At 41.1% G+C, this 18,454-nt stretch overlaps 2 protein-coding genes across 3 annotated transcripts; both read left to right on the forward strand.

The window, feature by feature from the left end:
* The first annotated feature begins 1,837 nt into the window (after positions 1-1,837).
* On the forward strand, positions 1,838-11,680 carry suox (sulfite oxidase). Of its 2 annotated transcripts, none has more exons than XM_079341218.1 (5): positions 1,838-2,174; positions 5,923-6,003; positions 6,221-6,392; positions 7,521-7,793; positions 8,702-11,680. In XM_079341218.1, the coding sequence occupies exons 2-5, from the start codon at positions 5,945-5,947 to the stop codon at positions 9,920-9,922; spliced, it is 1,725 nt and encodes a 574-aa protein (XP_079197344.1). In that variant the 5' UTR covers positions 1,838-2,174; positions 5,923-5,944; the 3' UTR covers positions 9,923-11,680. The 2 variants fall into 2 exon arrangements, with proteins under 2 accessions (XP_079197344.1, XP_079197343.1); XM_079341217.1 differs by having other exon boundaries at positions 1,839-2,174; positions 5,907-6,003.
* Positions 11,681-13,376: 1,696 nt separating this feature from the next.
* mmp19 (matrix metallopeptidase 19) lies at positions 13,377-18,398 on the forward strand (the record flags this gene model as incomplete). Its single annotated transcript, XM_079342450.1, has 9 exons — positions 13,377-13,469; positions 13,582-13,667; positions 13,844-13,974; positions 14,414-14,623; positions 14,723-14,968; positions 15,972-16,097; positions 16,602-16,766; positions 16,855-16,982; positions 17,496-18,398. 9 exons carry the CDS (start codon positions 13,377-13,379, stop codon positions 17,724-17,726), a joined length of 1,416 nt encoding a protein of 471 aa, XP_079198576.1. The 3' UTR covers positions 17,727-18,398.
* Positions 18,399-18,454: the final 56 nt, after the last annotated feature.

An 18,454-nucleotide genomic window follows, 5' to 3' on the forward strand; every position in this document is an offset into this window, starting at 1 on the left:
GAAAGTCAAAGAAGTGATTGTGAATAACTAGATGGAGCCTAACACTGCTGCAGTGTTTATTGTGTACATCAGATGGAGCCAGAGATAGACACAGTGGAAGTCAACACGGGTTATATTTGAGGGATTCTTAATATGTGATGGTAGCAATAGAAGCAATTAGTCTTCAGATGTCCGTCTCCCCTTTCTTTGTTTCGTGCAACTCTGGGAATAGTTTGTTATTCTTCTGTTCAGGCTGAAATATTGATAAATCTGCAGAAAGGTAATTTAAGCCCACCAAAAAATAAAGTTAAACTATTTAAACAAATGGATGAAACAATAAGCTAAGGGAAAATGTCTATCTTTTCAGTTCAGTCCTTAATTAAATGTACCGCTATGACATCAACAGATTGCATCCAGCTGCATAACATTTCTCATAAACGCATGTATTTAAGGTTGTTTGTGTAAAGTCTGTCACTGGACTGCTGGCGCTGTGTGTGGAAATGTCAGACAGATCTGCCCCTCACCTGTGAGCTTATGGGATTGTTTTGTCTGAAAATGTTTCAACGATCAACATGATGCTCATAAAGGTGGGCAGAGGGCAGGAACACATAACTCAGAAAACTATATTCACCACATGTATCATTAACATACCCCTGAAAGATAACTTTACTGTAAGTAGTCATTTGAATGTGTGCAAAAAAAAAACAACTTACATGTGGGACATATTGTTTTAAAATGATATGACTGTACACTCAAGTGGCTGTGGTTACAAAACAAACTAACTCCACATGGGCCACGGTGTCTGTTCTGTTTCACTAACGTGGCACGGCTCATACAGACAAACTTTAACAAGGGAAACCACGACTGTCAGCCATATGACTGCACTCTTGTAATGCATCATAGGAATATACTACACATCCTTCTGTAAGATTCAACTTCTCATGTATGTTTTATCATTACAAATATCATGAGAATCCTGAAGGGAACTTAGTGTAATAATTGTTTGTTTGTTTGTTTGGCCAAAGGTCAGAACAGAGTTTGTTGCCTTCCCAGAGGATCTTTTCACTTTTCCTCGTCTGTTATGTGGACATGTGGGTGTTACCTACAGACGGACGTCCAGCTGAACCTCAGGAGCTTTAGTGTGAAATATCTTTAAGATGTGTAATTCTGTGTCTCTCCCCTTTCTATAGTTAGAGATACATTGAGTTTCATTTTGAACTTAAAATATATAAACATTCAATTGAAAAAAAACGTTCCCGTGTGCCCGTGGGGAAATTCAAAAATGTGTAAATATTGTAAATTTTTTAAAAATAAGAATGGTACTGCTAGCAAATCCTTGAATTATTTAAAAGGTAGAACATATGTGGATTATTTTATGCATGTCTGAAGGATTCTTTATCTGTTGATTTATGTAAAACCTCCAGGTAGCTTTCAACTGGTAGGTATGGCTTGTATAGTCAAGTGCATAGTTTGCCCACAGAGTTTAAATATCAGAGACAGAAAGCTAGGGAAATCTTTTTTGGAGCATGGTAGGATTTAAGAAACACACTGTTTTCATTCAATTTACCCCCAAACAAATGATACGTTTTTACTATTACAATGCCTTATAAGAATTTATAGGCAGGCTGTGGAACTAATCTTTTTTTTTTAAACAGTTTCCTATTAAGATGATTTTGTGTCAGATACTTTTAGCTCTTCTCCAAAATGTTGAAAAGTGGAAATTCTCACAACCTGGCAACCCTGAAGTTGTTCTACGTGGTTAATAATTTAAAAGGCTTTGCTAATATAATTAACATTTATAAATGAATGTTAGAAGAAGAAAACACATTAGTAGAGAACACAGGAACAGAAAGTGTTAAAAAAAAAACAACAACCGTGTGTTGCGTTTGGGAGATTTTCAGTAGCCAATGTTTATTGACATAGTTTCATTGCAGCTCCTCAGTCAAGTGACAGCGATAATCATTGACATCCTTTTACGAGCAGGTGATATTATCATTGACATCCTTTTACAAGCAGGTGATATTATAATGGCTGGTCAGTCTGAAAGGACGGCTGAGAGGTTTTAAAACAGGAGGCAAAGGGAAATAAACCAGCTGTCTTGAACCTTACTCGCTCCGTGCTCGGAGTTGTGCAACGTGTTGTTTTCATACGTCGTGACAGTTTCTGAGTTCAAGCAGGAGACCGACAACACAGACGTGAGTACTTTAGTTTATATATTATTAAGAAGCTCACTCTGAAGTCTCATCTGCGTAAAGACATGAAGGTTTGCGTGAAGCCTGTCAGTCGTGGCAGGCTAGCTTATTTTAATGTTAGCTTGCTAAGTTAGCCATGAGGATGATGATAATGATGATAAAAGCTTGAAATGACTTATTTAAACGTGCAGAATAACATTTCACATGTTTTATCTAACGTTTAGGCACAAAAGCCAGACGTTTATCGATGTACATAATGTTTAAAAAAACTTGTTTCGGAGCAGCGCTGAGTGTGGCTAGTAAGAAGTATTTAAATGCATCAGTTTAATGTTCCCTCTACATGTTGAAGACTCTGTCTTCCTCTTGTGAACACACATCCTGATTCACTTTCAACATAGGAAGTCCAACTTCTCATTTCTTTCATTTTATAACACAGAGGACTGTGGAACCTCTGTGCAGGTCTTACTTTGACTTTCCTTTTTGTTGTCAACAAAACATACAGCACAACATTGTTATCATTTATCCCCTCATCACAAGTGTAGCTGTAGTAGTCAAGCATTTGACCCTCTGACCCTCCCCTGCCTGCTGTCTCCTGAAAGCTGATTGAAGATAACTCAGTGTTATCATAATTACCTGATAATAAGGTTGTAAGTGATTGATAAAGAAGAGGTGCTACACGTGCTGTCTGATGATTTACCAGGCTTTTTTAAATGTTAAACACTCGGGTTATTTTCTATTTCAGGGACAGTTTTGCCCCCTCCAGCCACAGCTCTGTCCTCATACAGATGTTTATTTTTTTGACCTTCTTTCTGTGACTTAAGGCAGGAGTTAATAGATTCATAACTTCCCTCCTTTCTGCCTCAATGTCACGGTTTAATAAATCCCCAGGTTCAAGTTATCTTCTTTGTACCTGTGCTGACGGTAACTTCTCTGTGGTTCCAAAGAAGTGACCTGGAGCATCTGTTCACTCCCCCTGAGCTGGTTGGCTCTTTTTGAAGATTGACTGCTGGTTGGTTGGTTTAGGAGGAGTTGAAGCCTTCAGAGGTTCACTTGGTCATTTTAAAAAGGAACACATGTAAGCTGTAAAGAGAGAAAGCAGGTTTGGATATCCTTGCTGACTTCATGCATAGAGGAGCTCTCTGAGTCCTTACACATCACTCATACAGCTCTGTTACCATACACTTTGCACATCAGTCTTCCTCGTGTATTCTAATGTTTAACCATGAAATGTAGGCATATTGTCGACAGGCGTATAAACTACTGAAGGCTTGGGGATGTGAGAGAAGTAGGAGAGTCATCTAAATGGAAAAAGGGAAAAAAATGTTTTATAGATGGATGATTTCATGCGTTTATGAGCAGTGAGCGCCAACTTTGAGCGAAATCATAAGTCATTGATCAGTTTTCAGCACTTTATATTTATTTTCAGGGACTCAAATGAAACAGTCAGAGGAGCAAAGATGAGTTTTTACACGACATGTTCACAGCTCGAAAATAACTAACCTGCTACGAGACGTGTGCGTGGCGTCATCACGAGGGATAAAAAAAAAAGAAGTTCTGCTGAGTTACGTTGCTGCGGTGGACGTTTTCTGTTCATCTGCGGCGTGCTGTGCGAACAAATCGTTCAGCCGTCTGCCCCCTGCAGACTGGAGAACTGTAAAGTCAAGCTCAAAGCAAAGGTTCTGAAGACACAGTCGAGTGGAGGTACGACGGCAGTATTTGAGAACTTGTAGAGAGCGTGATCAGAAATTGCTGCTCTTCTTCTCTGAAAAGGTGTTGCAACGTATTGGATATGAAAACAGTCGCAGTCCTTTCCTTAGTCTGGCTCCACATCCGATAGAGCTGTCATTTTTGTTAACAAGATAATCTGACCTTTGACCTTTGCTAGGTGCCCTCAGAAGAAAGGGCGTCAGTTTGTTGTGAACGGTGTGTATGAACGGAGAAGCCGTGGAGGTGGTGGACACGTTTAGATACCTGGGACTCACAATAAACTCACCTTTGAATCACACATCCATGACATCCATAAACGCAACCAGCAAAGACTCTGTGCCATTAGGAAACTGAGAGCCCTCTCAGTTGCTGTCATCCCCCAACACAAAAAGATTGACACAAATCACACATAGAGCTGCCAAAATCATCGGCCTCCCCACACCCATCCTCTCCGACCTTAACACCACAGCCACAACACGCAGGGCACTCACCATCACCCGGGACCCCAGTCACCCCCTAAGCCCATACTTCATGCTCCTTCCATCTGGCCGCCGGTGCAGGTCCCTGACCTGGAAGAGGGTCAAGTTCAGTAGGAGCTTCGTCCCCTCTGCCATAACAGAACTGAATAGACTGTGTCGTTAAATGTGTGTTTCTGTTTTTCGGTGTTAAATGTGTAAGGGGGAGGATGTAATGTTTGTCTTTATGTATCTTGAGATCTGTCTGATTATGTGTCTCTCGTACGAGGGTGAAAGCAAATTTCCTGCAAAGGACAAATAAATCTGAATCTGAGGTCGACTGCGATGCTGCCAGAGAACAGAAATGATATACGTTTCGACATATAATGACCATTTTAATCATGCAGGCCGGATGCTGGAGTAGAAAGCGGATGACAAAGCCGTTCTTTGAATGTCGAGCTGGACTCTGTCACTCAGTCATACATTTCACTTCATCTTTCACTCTATTTTAGGTAGCAGTGACTCACCGTTATTGTACTCACCATTGCATCCTGCATGAGAAGTTTGTTGGGCATCACAGGCTAACGGTGACACACGACAGGCATTGTTTTCAGTTTATTAATACATACTTCTTTATTATATTTATGTTATCACACGACATTTATACCACTTCCCTATTAAACTGCCTAACAGTCATTTTCATGGAGAAAACTGCTGGTCTGTGTTGAGTTAAACTTGCCACTGTTCGTCCACGGTCTGCTCGACTAAATCTAAAGTGTGCTTTAAAGAGCAGCGGTTCTTGTCATCTTGTCTATCCTGAGGACCCAGCACCAACTCCTTAATGAGAAGTCTCCACCCCAAACAAAGAAAGATGTGTGTTAGAAGCACCTTATCGACTTTTTGACTTTTTGACTGTTTTACTTTTTTTTTGCGAGTCACAAATTCACGAGCCACTGGGTCCTGACCCACCAGTTGAAAAACTCCAATTAGTGCTCAGGCCGGGAATCTTTGGGCGTCTCACGATGCATTCACGGGTTCATGGATTCAAACTCTATGTTTGAATGAGTACGTTCTTCAGGTCGTCTGTGAGAGCGCTCAGGCTGACCGTCTCGCTGCTCCATTTGACGTTCTGCTGAGTGAAAGAGCTAGCATTAGCTCTTAGCAGGGAGCGACTGACTAGCCAAAAACAAATATTGGGGAGTCATGTGTCTCTTTTTAAAATCTCAGATGATGAGAATCACGATGCGTTTCCCACCCCTCACTCTAATCTCTTCATTCCCCCTCAAACCCTCATAACCTCACTGGACTGTAAAAAAGACAATATAGCATTCATCAAAAAAAACCCTGCAATATATTTATCCTTATAGTAATTTCACAAATAGCTTTTGTTTTTAAGTTCTATTTATATCTCCACCTTACTTTATAAATACTTCTTACCTGATGTCAATACATGCTGCTGTGTTTTTTTATCCTGCTCTACGAGCCAATGCAACAACATTTCCTTCTTGTCTGCGCTGTAAACTTGAAGTTGGAATGAAAGTAAAGAAAGTCTAAGTCTCGATGCCATGTGCAGCTTTCCATCTTCTCAGGTTTCCTGACAACCTCAGAGCAATGCTGCTCCTCAGACGCTGTCAGCGGCTGACTCCGTTTGGCCCTCTCAACACTCAAAGGTAAGGCACTGTCATCAAATTGTCACATCACAGCCTTTACCTGACCCGATACTAACCATCTGCTTCAAGCGTAACTTCTTCACCCACCACAGAGATGTTTGTTAAGTGAAGGAAATGTTATCATCACTGAAGTCGATTTTTAAGCAGCGACATCATCTGACAAATGATGTTCATCGACATTTAATTTGCGTTTTTTTTTTTTTTTGCATTTTCACAGGAATCCAGTAGTACCTGCAGTTGCATCATGTGCTGTCCGTGTTTGGAGCAGCGGGGCGAGTGAGGGCCAGAGCTCGCACAGACGTGCACACAGGCCCAGGTGGAGACACGCTCTGGCAGGACTGCTGGCTGGGACAGGTGCCGTCCTGGCCTACGGCCTCCACCACCAGCAGGTGAAGACCACGGACACATGAACAATGAGACCAGTTTTCATTTCTTATAAACGTTCCAAGTTTAAATGATCGCAGGAAAACAAGTATTCTGTTCGTTTTTAATGAACAAATATGGAGGCATATCTTTAATATCTCATTCAAGAAAACAAAAACGATCCTTTCGGATCAAATGTGTTTGCAGCCTGGTTACAACACATTTGTTTGCTCTCAGTTACACCCTTTTATGGTCCTGTAGCTCTTTACTGTGTGGAGGTCGTTCGTAGATGTAAAAGGCACAATGTATGTGACTCAAGGTGCAAACACGTTCTGAGCTCAATGTTTAACTTCTGAGAAAAGAAATGAGGAAGTTTCAAACGGTAATGCCAATAACACATCAAAACATCTGCTCCCAAAAAAAGACAGGAAATAAAATGTGTCAACAGCTTTGTAGATGACTCGTAATCATGGCTGTGCTATTTGTTTTGGTGCTCCTATTCATTTCTTTAAAAAAGGTTGAAACGCGAGAGACGAGCCTTTTATCCATTTAGAATAATGAAAAGCATTTGAAGCGGCGTCAACAGATCCATCAAGCTGTCACATGCACAGCAAGCAAAGACTAACCAGGCCACACAGCAGCCCAGCGCTCACACAAAGCAGCGTGAATAATTAACACGGCGATGCTGCAGAATGTCGGCTCAGCAGGCCGCTGCTGCTTTTATTGGTCAAATGAAAGTCGTAGCGTCGTAGTCGTGTTGGTGACAGAACTCTCATTATATGACACGATTCAACAAATGTTTAAAAGTCATTTCGAGTTCACAAATATGCTGCTGTTTGACAGACTGAAGGCACGCGGAAGCCTTCTGACTCCGATCTGTGTTAGCAGCATGTTTGAAGCCTTCAGGCCTTTTACAACACGTAGAATATTGTGTGTCAGTGTTATATTTTGCTGCCTGTCAGAAAATGTATGAGATTATAGTGGGTTTGTTTGCCACCCCAATAGTAAAGAAAATCTGTTCATTTTTCAAGTATTTTATGCAATCTCTATCATCACTATGATCCCGAATAGTTGGACAACATGGCTTTCCTCTCTTTTTATTGTCTGTTTTTTTTTGGACGAACCACTAAACAGACTCTCTCTCTCCGCCGCAGGCTGAACAGTCAGACTCGACCAGTTTGCAGCCCATCGAGAAGATCTCGACTCCTCCCATCTTCACTCAGGAGGAGGTCAACAGCCACCGCTCTCTGGAAGACGGAGTGTGGGTCACCTTCAAAGGTGGCGTCTATGACATCACTGAGTTTGTAGCCATGCACCCCGGTGGGGAAAAAATCTTGCTGGCGGCAGGAGGAGCTCTTGAACCCTTTTGGGCGCTGTACGCCGTCCACAACCAGGAACACGTGCTGGAAATCCTCGCAGAGTACAAGGTGAGCAGCTGTCCAGCACACTCTTCAACATTGTGCTGTCACTGATCACCTTTATCTCACACTAAGACTTGTTCTTAAATCTCAGCTTCTTCTGTGGGAAGTTCAACAAAAACAACCACAGTGATAAAACTGATAACTTCATCGACTGTAATTCAGATAGATAGATAGATAGATAGATAGATAGATAGATAGATAGATAGATAGATAGATAGATAGATAGATAGATAGATAGATAGATAGATACTTACTTACTTTATTGATCCCGAGGGAAATTCAAGGCATCCAGTAGCAGTATACAGACAGGCAGGACACAAGACATTAGTTACAATACACACCCGCTGTCCCCCTCCCCTCTGTATACAATAATCCCCAAACAAGATTTAGCAGCCCCTGTGTGACTAAGAGTAACATAATTACTAACCCTAAACCTGTGCAGTTAACATTAACATTAGAAATATTTTTATATAGCATAAATGTACATAACCTGTGAAGGAGAGTAAGCATATGTGCTGATTAAAAGACACATGTAAACAGTTAAGAGCCTTAGAAACAAAGTGCTGACCTTCAGCACCTCGGGTAACTCCTCCCACATCAGCACGTGTTTGACATGAATCTAACTGACATCTTTTACTGTATATCCGAGTCAACAAAACTTAGTTTAATTTATCATAAAAGGATAAGCATACCTCAGCATAACAATTATTTTCTCCATCATGCACGTAGTCTCACAGCTGTAGACTAAATCCTCGCACCTACTAGTGAGTAAACTCTTTGCTGATGTTGTTCCTGTTACGTGTACTATAAAAACGTGTTTTTTTTTTTGTTTGGCCTCCTGGATTAAAAAGATGACGAATGAAATTTTCCAGTGTGATCTTAAGAAACCCTTTTGTGTCTGTGTTGAACTCGAGGTCGGTGAGCTGAGTGCAGAGGACCAAAAGAAGCAGCAGACTGTAAAATCCTCCGATCCGTATTCCTCTGATCCCGTGCGTCACCCGGCCCTGAGAATCAACAGCCTCAAGCCTTTCAACGCCGAGCCGCCTCCTGAAATCCTCTCTGACAGCTACATCACCCCTTCTGCTATCTTCTTCAAGAGAAACCACCTCCCCGTTCCTCAGGTGGACCCGGGTTCCTATCAGCTGCAGGTGGAGGGACTGTCCGAGCGAATGCTGACGCTGTCTTTGAAAGATTTGAAAACGCGGTTCCAGAAACACACCGTCACGGCCACGCTGCAGTGCGCTGGAAACCGCCGCTCTGAGATGAACAAGGTGAAGCAGGTGAAAGGGCTGAACTGGGGCATTGCTGCCATCAGTAACGCCACATGGAGCGGCGCTAGGCTCAGGGACGTTCTGATGGCTGCTGGGTATCATGCGGATGTGTCTCAGTGGGCGCGTCACGTTCAGTTTGAAGGACTGGACAAAGACGTTACCGGGACAACCTACGGTGCGTCCATCCCCCTGAACAAAGCCGTTAGTGAGGACGGTGATGTGCTTCTCGCTTATGAAATGAACGGTGAGGATCTCCCTCCCGACCATGGCTATCCTGTACGCGTCATCGTACCGGGCACAGTGGGCGCACGTAATGTTAAATGGCTGGGGAAGATCGTAGTGAGTGCAGATGAAAGCAACGGCCACTGGCAGCAGAACGACTACAAGGGCTTCTCCCCGGGGACCGACTGGGACACGGTGGACTTCAAGTCTGCCCCGGCCATCCAGGAGCTTCCCATCCAGTCGGCGATAACCACGCCAGCAGATGGCGCTGTTGTGGATCGCAGCGACGAGGAGGTGACGGTGAAAGGTTACGCCTGGAGTGGCGGAGGCAGAGAGGTGGTGCGCGTGGACGTCTCCGTGGACGGAGGGAAGACGTGGCAGGTAGCCCAGCTGAGGAGCAGCGAGAAGGAACAAGCACTGGCAGCCTCGCCGCCACCGCCGCCGCCAGGAAAAGCGTGGGCGTGGAAGCTGTGGGAAGTGACGGCTCCTCTTCCTCCCGAGGCTCAGGAGCTGGAGATAATTTGCAAAGCAGTGGACAACAGTTACAACATGCAGCCGGACACGGTTCCTCCCATCTGGAACCTGAGGGGCGTGCTGAGTAACGCCTGGCACAGAGTGAAGGTGAAGATCAGGGAGGATTAAAGCGAGGAACAGACTCGGTGCATCGATCGACATTCAGACTCCAAAGGGAAGTTACTGACACACAGAGAGATGGAGGGGGAAGTTTTATATATCACTCAGCAGGAAAAATAACAGAGACCGTTTTATAGAGACTTTTGCAGTGTGACCAGAAATACAGCGTCTTTTTTTATTTTTTTTATTTTTGGGCACCTGCCGGAGAGATTGAATGGATTTTCAGCTCTAACTAAGCTAAAGGCTGTAAAAGACCAAACCAAAACATTCCCACTTTCATCTTGTGTGGATTCACTTCCAATGAAAAGGTGCCAATACCTGCGTTGTTAGCATGCATGCTAATTTAAGTTAAAGCTAAATGTAGGAATCTCATTCAAGTGAGAAGAACACTCATTCAAGAATGAGTGTTAGATGAGTGTCATAACTCCACATGTAGGCTTCTAGGTTTAAACAGTTTAAATAGTGTTTGACGCACTTCAGAGGTCAAAGGAAAGGAACATTTACAGAGACTGGAAATCACTCTAAAGTTTAACAACATTAACGAAGGAAAACAATCCGGAGCAGCTGTAAGCGGTCATTTCATGAATGCTTGTTTTTTTATTTAGTTTGCAAATCAGAGTTGAGCTGTCAAGCTCCCACCGGACACTTTGTTTTTTGACCCTTTAACTAATCTGTTTGGTCCAGTGCACCACCATACATCACTTCACTGCTCCTCTCCAGCACAGATTTCACCTGTGTGCTTTTAAAGAGGAGGTCAGCAAGTGATTAGTCAAAGAGTGAACAACAGTAACGTTTGGCTCCTAACAAAGAGAGAGAATTAGCAGGATATAAACATGTGTTCACCTGTTTGAACAGCTCAGCTTGTCCAAAATAAAACTTGTTTTTAATGTTTTACAGAAAACGCTCAGTAACAACTATGTTTTATCTTCACGACATTTTAACAATGTAATATTTCAGAACTGCTGATTTCCTTTCATGCCAAGCCTCACTGTTCTCTGTTGTTGTGTTTATCTTCTATTTAAAGAGGCTTAATAAAAAAAAAATAGTTTTAAACCAACGCATCTTTGTCTCCGAACATCTTTATTTATTTCACACTTTTTTGTCAATTTAATGGATATCTCTGCAAACACTGATCTTACTATGAAATAGAGAACGTACATGCATGTGGACCGTTTTACAATATGATGTGTTCACTGAATAACCATTTCTGTTTTATTCCCTGGAGAGAAAAATGCTTTGATTTTTCAGCGACTGTGATTGATAATGCTGGGTCTTCTGCTGGATTGAGCTATTTTACACTTCAGTTTTTGTTTCTCTTAAGACCATTTGAGGAACACAAACGTGGCTGCAGGTTTTCATTCAACTTGTCCTACTTGAAGTTATGATCCTAAGTGTGGAAACAGGATATAAAGTGACTCAGACCGCATCCTATGAGCAAACATGCTGCAGCTGGACGGGAAGACAGAAGGGAGGATGAGCTGGTATTATAGATGAGTTGTCATTTCATGTAAATACAAATGAGGATTGCAGAACTAGCAGAATGCAGTAAGAAGTTTGCTGAGATGTAGAGTCTGTGGGGGTTACGTGGATGGATGGTATTCATTCGTTTTTTTGCAAATCCAGGGGACTGACCTGGTTGCAAAGTTGTTTGGTAACCATGTTTGTTTAAAGCTTTTTATCGTGATCCATCTTTGAGTCACGGATGACTAAAACTGTGGTAAGAAGATTTGCACAAAATGGATAAATAAAACCTGTTTTATATCATCACCCAAGCTTTTCAGAGCGTTTGTTTTCTGCCTGTTTCAGACTTGACGTTGCTCTGTGTGAGTGTGCAGAAGAACCCAGATATTCTTTCCAGAAATGACAGGAAAACGCACTCTCTTCCTTTAGAAACTCCTCAGCTAAATTTAGACCTTACTAGACTTCTTCTCGGCTATTCATTTTCTTAGTTCCTTAATTTTTATGACCGTAAGAATGATTGTCACATACAGTATTACATATACGGGAGATAGGAAGTAGAAAAAGCTGACTCGGATTTTTGTTCAATCCTTTGTGCTGAAATACAGAGAATTATGTCATTAGTGTACAACATTTTTGGTTTAATTTATCTGTGATAAATTTATCTGTGTGTCCAAGTTAACACATTGAGTCCAATAACACTGTTTCTCCACAATGTTAGAGCTAATACTTTAGCATCCTCAGCAACAACTGCACGGCTTCCTCCACTGTCACTTCTGAATAAAGACACGAACACCCCCCCCCCCCCAAAAAATAAATAAATAAAAATAAAACAAGCAAACAAACGCATCGGACATGAATCCCTTCTCCTTTATTTTTACCTCAATATTTAATACATTTCAAAATTGCTCAGACAATTTTTTTTTAATATATTGGACACAACACGTTAATTGCAAGCTCACAAACAGCACTCTGACATAGTATCGTCTCCATCAACTACTGGGGGGGGGGCATTTTTGTTTATTTCTGGTGCTATATGCTTGACTTTAAACGGTGGCTGACTTAAGTGCGGTGCAGAAGATGTTTCTGCCTGTAAACTTCTGCAGCTGTCAAATAGTGACAACACTGAACTAAACACAGTGAAACTAAAACAGTGAGTTACAAGAGATTCTAAAGATGTGTGAGACTTAAGAGGGTGTATTTACAGTTCTGTTCAAAGTGTATAACAGCTGATAATAAGAATCATTGTGTCACCTTTAAAGAACACTTTAACTCGACAATAGGAGCAGTGTCTGTCCACACCGCCATGTTTCTACAGCAGCCCAGAGTGAGCAAACAATAAATAGACTCCGAAGCGGGCCGTGCATATTTTTTTTATCAAGTTCACAAAGATTGGTGCCTTAAAACCTTTTCGAATAAATTTTCTTTGAACACAAAATGAGATGTTGTTGAAACCATATAACTGCATTCCAAACCTTTGACTCATCTCTCATTTTTTACCTGCAAGCATGGATATGCCTAATAATGGATTAAGTTGTGTTTGAGTAATTTGTCACCGGGGAGACTGGTAGTTTAGGAACATAATGACATGTAATGCATGCTGTAGGACATTCAGGTCTGCTATAACAACAAGAAAGCTTTGAACCTGAGAGAGTAATATGTACATGTTCTCAGGACAGTTTTGGTCAGGCTGAGTAAGTTTACCAGGTAGATTAACACCATAAAGTTGTCCAGTGTGTAAACCACTGCTGGTCGTCTGTGAGCAGCTGTACACTTCAGACGAGTTGGCTTGTGGTCAGCTGGCTGCTCTTGTCATCCTCATTCTTCAGAGGTGGATCATCGTAGCCACAGGACTGACTCATGAGCCCCAGGCCCAGTTAAAAGCTGCTGCAGCGCTCTGAGAACAAACAGAGTCTGCTGTGCGACTCCTCTGAGCTATCCTTAGACTCTGAGCGTCTGCCCAGGATTTTTTTGTAACAAAACGATTTTTTGTTCAGAGTTAAACATGGTGACTACAGGACAGCTGCTGCTGCTTCTTCTTAACCTCAGTGGAGCCTTGTGTGCAGCAGTGCAGTGGACAGAACTAAATGAAGCAAAGGTAAGATGATGGTTTGCTTTGTAAGATACTTTGTTTGTATATTTGTTGTATGTAAAAATCTCACTTAATAAGTGTACAGTAAGAGCTGTGTTGTCTTCCTCTGCACTCACAGGCCTACTTGAAACAGTATGGCTACCTGACTGACTATGCTGATGCACAGGACCCTGACAACCTCGAGCAGGTCATAGAGGCTCTCAGGTTAAGAGGACTTATTTGATTTTATGACGAAACACAGAGAAAACAGTTCAATTAAAGCACATGCTTTGTTTGTATGGGGTTTATTGGATTCCACATACACAGAGATTTGAGCAGCCCGCCTTGTTTTTAAAAATCCAGTTGCAAATGTTAAAAGGGTTTTTCTTTTCCTCCTGCAGGGTTCTCCAGAGAGTGAGTGATCTGCCACCTACAGGAGAAATAGATGAAGCTACTCTGAGAGTAATGAGAGAGCCTCGCTGTGGGATCGAGGACAACTTCAACAAGAAGCATCATAAATACAGAGTGAACAGTGAGTCAAGGAAACAGAATCTGAATTTAATGAAGGTGTTTTTTTGTGTTTTTACTTTTGAAACAATTTGATGTAATTCAGAGAACTTTCGAGGAAGAAACTGTTCAACCAAACTGTACAATGGCCCTGCTTTGTGAATAACAGTGCAAATGTTTTTATCTCTAACTTTGATGACCATTAGGCAATTCTGGTCAAGGTCTAGATTAATGACCAGCATATATCTAATATATTGTGAGTTTTAATGTTAAACATTGGGAGACATAGTTGGATTACAATGGGCAGCAACTTTCAGCACATAGATTTCAACCTATATCAAAAAGACCATGCTGATGAAACATAAACTATCAGGTGTAGTCTGACTGACAAACCTAGAAAACCTTAAGTGAGATACACACATTTAGTATGGTGTCTCAGAAATGAAAAACTGCTTCTCTTCCAGGTGGTTGGAGAAAGAAGCACCTGACTTATCGTATCTACAACTACACACCTGACATGAAGAAGGAAAACGTGGACACAGCCATCCGCTCTGCATTCAAGTATTGGAGCGATGTGACTCCTTTGACCTTTAGAGAGGTCAGCTATGGAAGAGCAGACATTAAGATCTCCTTCCATAAGAGAGATGGCTGCGCTGTCCCGTTTGATGGCATTGGTTAGTGTTCTTTCTTGTTTTTCTTTAGATTTATATGTTTTACTGTTGAAACACAAACTAATGCAGCGTTAATTGTTTGTTTGTTTCTCGTACATGCAGATGGTGTGCTGGCCCACGCTGAGTTTCCAGAGTCTGGTGTTATCCACTTTGATGATGACGAGTGGTGGACTGAGGGGACGTATTATGGAACTAATCTGCGAATTATCGCCGCCCATGAGATCGGACACGCCCTCGGCCTCGCTCACTCTGAGTATAGGAGAGCGCTGATGGCTCCGATCTACACCGGGTACCAAGCAAACTTTAGGCTGCATTTTGATGATGTTGAAGGCATCCAGGCAATATACGGTGAGTGGAGGCTCTTTAGAGCTAGTTTAGAGCTGCCTAATCGGTGAACGGCTGATTGTGTTGTATTTTAGTGATGGGTTCTGTGATTAGAGCCTGACAGCAGGCTGTTATCAGCTTGCTTCTCTGATTATGTGTTGGTGTAACTGATAAAGGTGTGTAGATTAGGGCTGTCAAACGATTAAAGGTTTTAATCTTGTTTAATCACACTTTTAATCACTTGTTTGAAATAACATTTTTTAAAATCTTTTATTTTGAGTTACTGTGCTTTCTTAAGCTGATAGAATTTGAATTGCTATTTGAATTCAAACCGCAATAGAAATGCTTTTATTTTGAAATAAAGTTAGGACTCTTAACCACAGAAAGAGGAACTGGTTACCAACCAGAAACTCAATGAAACCAGCTTAAAGGATCGGTAAAAAAGTGAAATGTTTGATGTCATGAGGAGGATATTACTTCTGACTCATCAACTGAGCTGAGAGGTTTTCTCAAAGGAAATGACAAATTGAAAGCTGCAGAAGTGTCGTTCTCTTACATCACTGTGACTACAGGGAGACACTGTAGAAGCTTATCCAAATAGCATAGTAATTGCATTAAAAGCAATGATTGCAATAATTGCATACCTTAACTAATCCCAATTAACTATAGTTAATGCTGACAGCCCTGATATACATTGATAAATATAAAGAGAATATGCCAAAGATATGTTTGAGGGTTTTTTATTTGTGACTGATAAATTGTGTATTAATCATCAAAAACTAATATTTAGACATTCTGTATCACTCTGTTAAATGCAGCATCAGCTGTGCTATCACCACAGCAATTGTATTTTTAAGAGTTTCTGATGCTGACATGTATGCTTAATCATTATTCCAAGGTTGAATAGGTTTATAATTTCCATGTTTACTTTTCAATGCTTTGTCGTGAAAAAGTTTTTGTCACAAGCTTTCTGACGTAAAAGATAAAGTCATTGTATCCTTAATCTTTGTAAATCTCTTTTTAACAGGCGAACGCATGACAAGCCCTTTAGCAGGCCCAACAAACACAGACAGTATGATTCCCACAGAGAGCCCCCGTGAGACTGAGACCATCCCTGACCCCTGCACTGTTGATCTGGATGCCATCATGTTAGGTGAGTAAAATGAGGAATTTTCTCAGAGAAATAACAGGAGGAGACCCATATTTGTTTTTCAAGCCTGATTTTATATATGACCTTAACACACTGAATAAAAATATCCTAATATAGTTTATTCACAGTAGCTGTTATAATCATAACAAGTTACATTATCTTGTCAACCTCCTTTATGTATGAGGTTATGAAAACAGTGGTCATGCATCCATACATTTTGTTTACTCCATTTTCCTGTGATAATATATCATTTACAGTAAAATTTCTGAAGTCCTTGAGTTTCAAAACTACAATAATCATATGATTAAGCTGATCGGATCATCAAATTAGAAGCATGCTAGGGGTTCTGTAGTGAGGCAAAAAAGTTATTATAGAAATCTTTTGAAATAGGTATCAAAATATCAATAATATACTATTCAATCACAAAAAGACTGTACGTATTAGAACAATACATGATTACAACATTTTCCACAAGCTCTTTTAGTAGCTTACTGTTTGTTAAACCAGGTCCATGGAGGAAAACATATGCATTTAGTGGTGATTATGTATGGACCATCTCGGATCTGGGACACAGCACACCAATGAAGATCACTCAGCTGTGGCCCATACTTCCTGGAAACATGAGTGCTGCTGTACACTCTCCAAGAACCAACAAAACCTACTTTTTCAAAGGTACAATAATTATCCTTATGTTACCTCTGTCACATTCTGTACTCACCTGTAGTCCAGATAAAGATGCTTGTACTGTATCTGGTCACAGGCAGCAGAGTGTGGAGATACACCAAGTTCAGTCTCGACTTTGGCTACCCAAAAAATGTCAAAAGAATCCCCCACAATATTGATGCTGCCCTTTACCTGGAGAAGAACAAGAAGCTGGTCTTCATCAAGGTATCAAACTAAGAGCAGTAGCAGAAGACATACAATTCTGTGTTCATATGTATTGCCCTTTTATAGAAACATTCAGTTTGTTTGTTTTGACCTCTTTTTAGTTCCTGTTCTTGAGTTTAGCTGGACAGTGTTGCACTATTGTCCATGCATACATAGTTCATATTTACCAGAATTAAAAGTTTTGTTTTTTTCAAACAGAATAAAGTACGAAAAAAGGAGTAAGAATATAAACATTGAAATAACACAATACAATAGATTATGAATAACTACATGGAACAAAGTGTGTTTGTGTTTTCAACATTGTGTCCATCAATGTTTTCGAATTTATAGGAAGATCTCTTGTTTTCAATCATTTCTTGTTATCTTCCACAATTTCTGGAAAAATCCTGAAAATAAAGACAGTTGATTCTAAGGGGACATTCTCATCTAAATATTGTTTTATTCATTATCCATGTTTAACCAATGTTCTAAATAAATCTTTACCCATCTCTCTTGTTGTTGCCTGCTGCGCAGGGTTCAGATCACTGGCAATGGGACGAGCTGAAGTACAATGACTTAACCCACTACCCCAAACCGCTTTCCATGCTCTTCTCGGGGGTGCCCTCCAGTCCAGATGCAGCCTTCACCTGGACAAACGGAAAGGTGTTCTTCTTTAAGGGAGACGAGTACTGGCGCATGAATGACCTGCTGAGGGCCGACAGAGGGTATCCACTGAGCAAGAAGGAGCGCTGGATGCAATGCTAGAGGTCCACCACCAGGAGGCAACAGGTGCCAAGCATAGACTGGTGCCAAGAGATGATTAGCCAGCAGGGGGCGCTGGTTCCACTCCAGGGGCATTGACAACTGTGCAACCTCAACAGCAGTGATTCATTGTAGAACTGATTTTATTTCACTGGATCCGATTTCAAACAAGTGACTCGCTGTTCTCCAGAGCAGGATGTTTTTTTTTTTAGTTCTTGAGCTGTATTGTTTGTGTTTTTGTGACTGGGTGTGTTCTCTAAGCTTTTGTATGATCTCAGGGAGAACTCGAGCAACGCCTTCTGTTTTTCTCTCAAACATTTGTGTTTAATTATGTCATAATACCTTCTGGCAGATGTAATATGATGATCAGAGTGCACTTTCTACTCAACTTTTATTATGTAACACTTTTATATTGTACCAAACACATCCATTATTTCAGTAATCACACTGGTCTGTGAGAAATTATGTAGCATACGTGTCCTGATTGAATTATTTCTACAATTAAACACATATCAACTGTAAAATTGCTTTCTTCGTTGCATTTCATTACACTAGAAAAGTGACTTAAAAGAAAAATGCTCACTGTGATCAAAGGCCAGCCTGACCTGTACTGAATCGACTGCAACGAAAAAAATGTTTGGAATCACCATGGCAACCTAAACCACTTACGGAGAAGGAAATCCTTCCAATGTCCTTGAAAATCTGATGAGTGATCCTGCCAGTGTTGCTAA

The sequence above is a fragment of the Symphodus melops genome (genome assembly GCF_947650265.1).
Source record: "Symphodus melops genome assembly, chromosome: 4".
Taxonomy (NCBI): domain Eukaryota; kingdom Metazoa; phylum Chordata; class Actinopteri; order Labriformes; family Labridae; genus Symphodus; species Symphodus melops.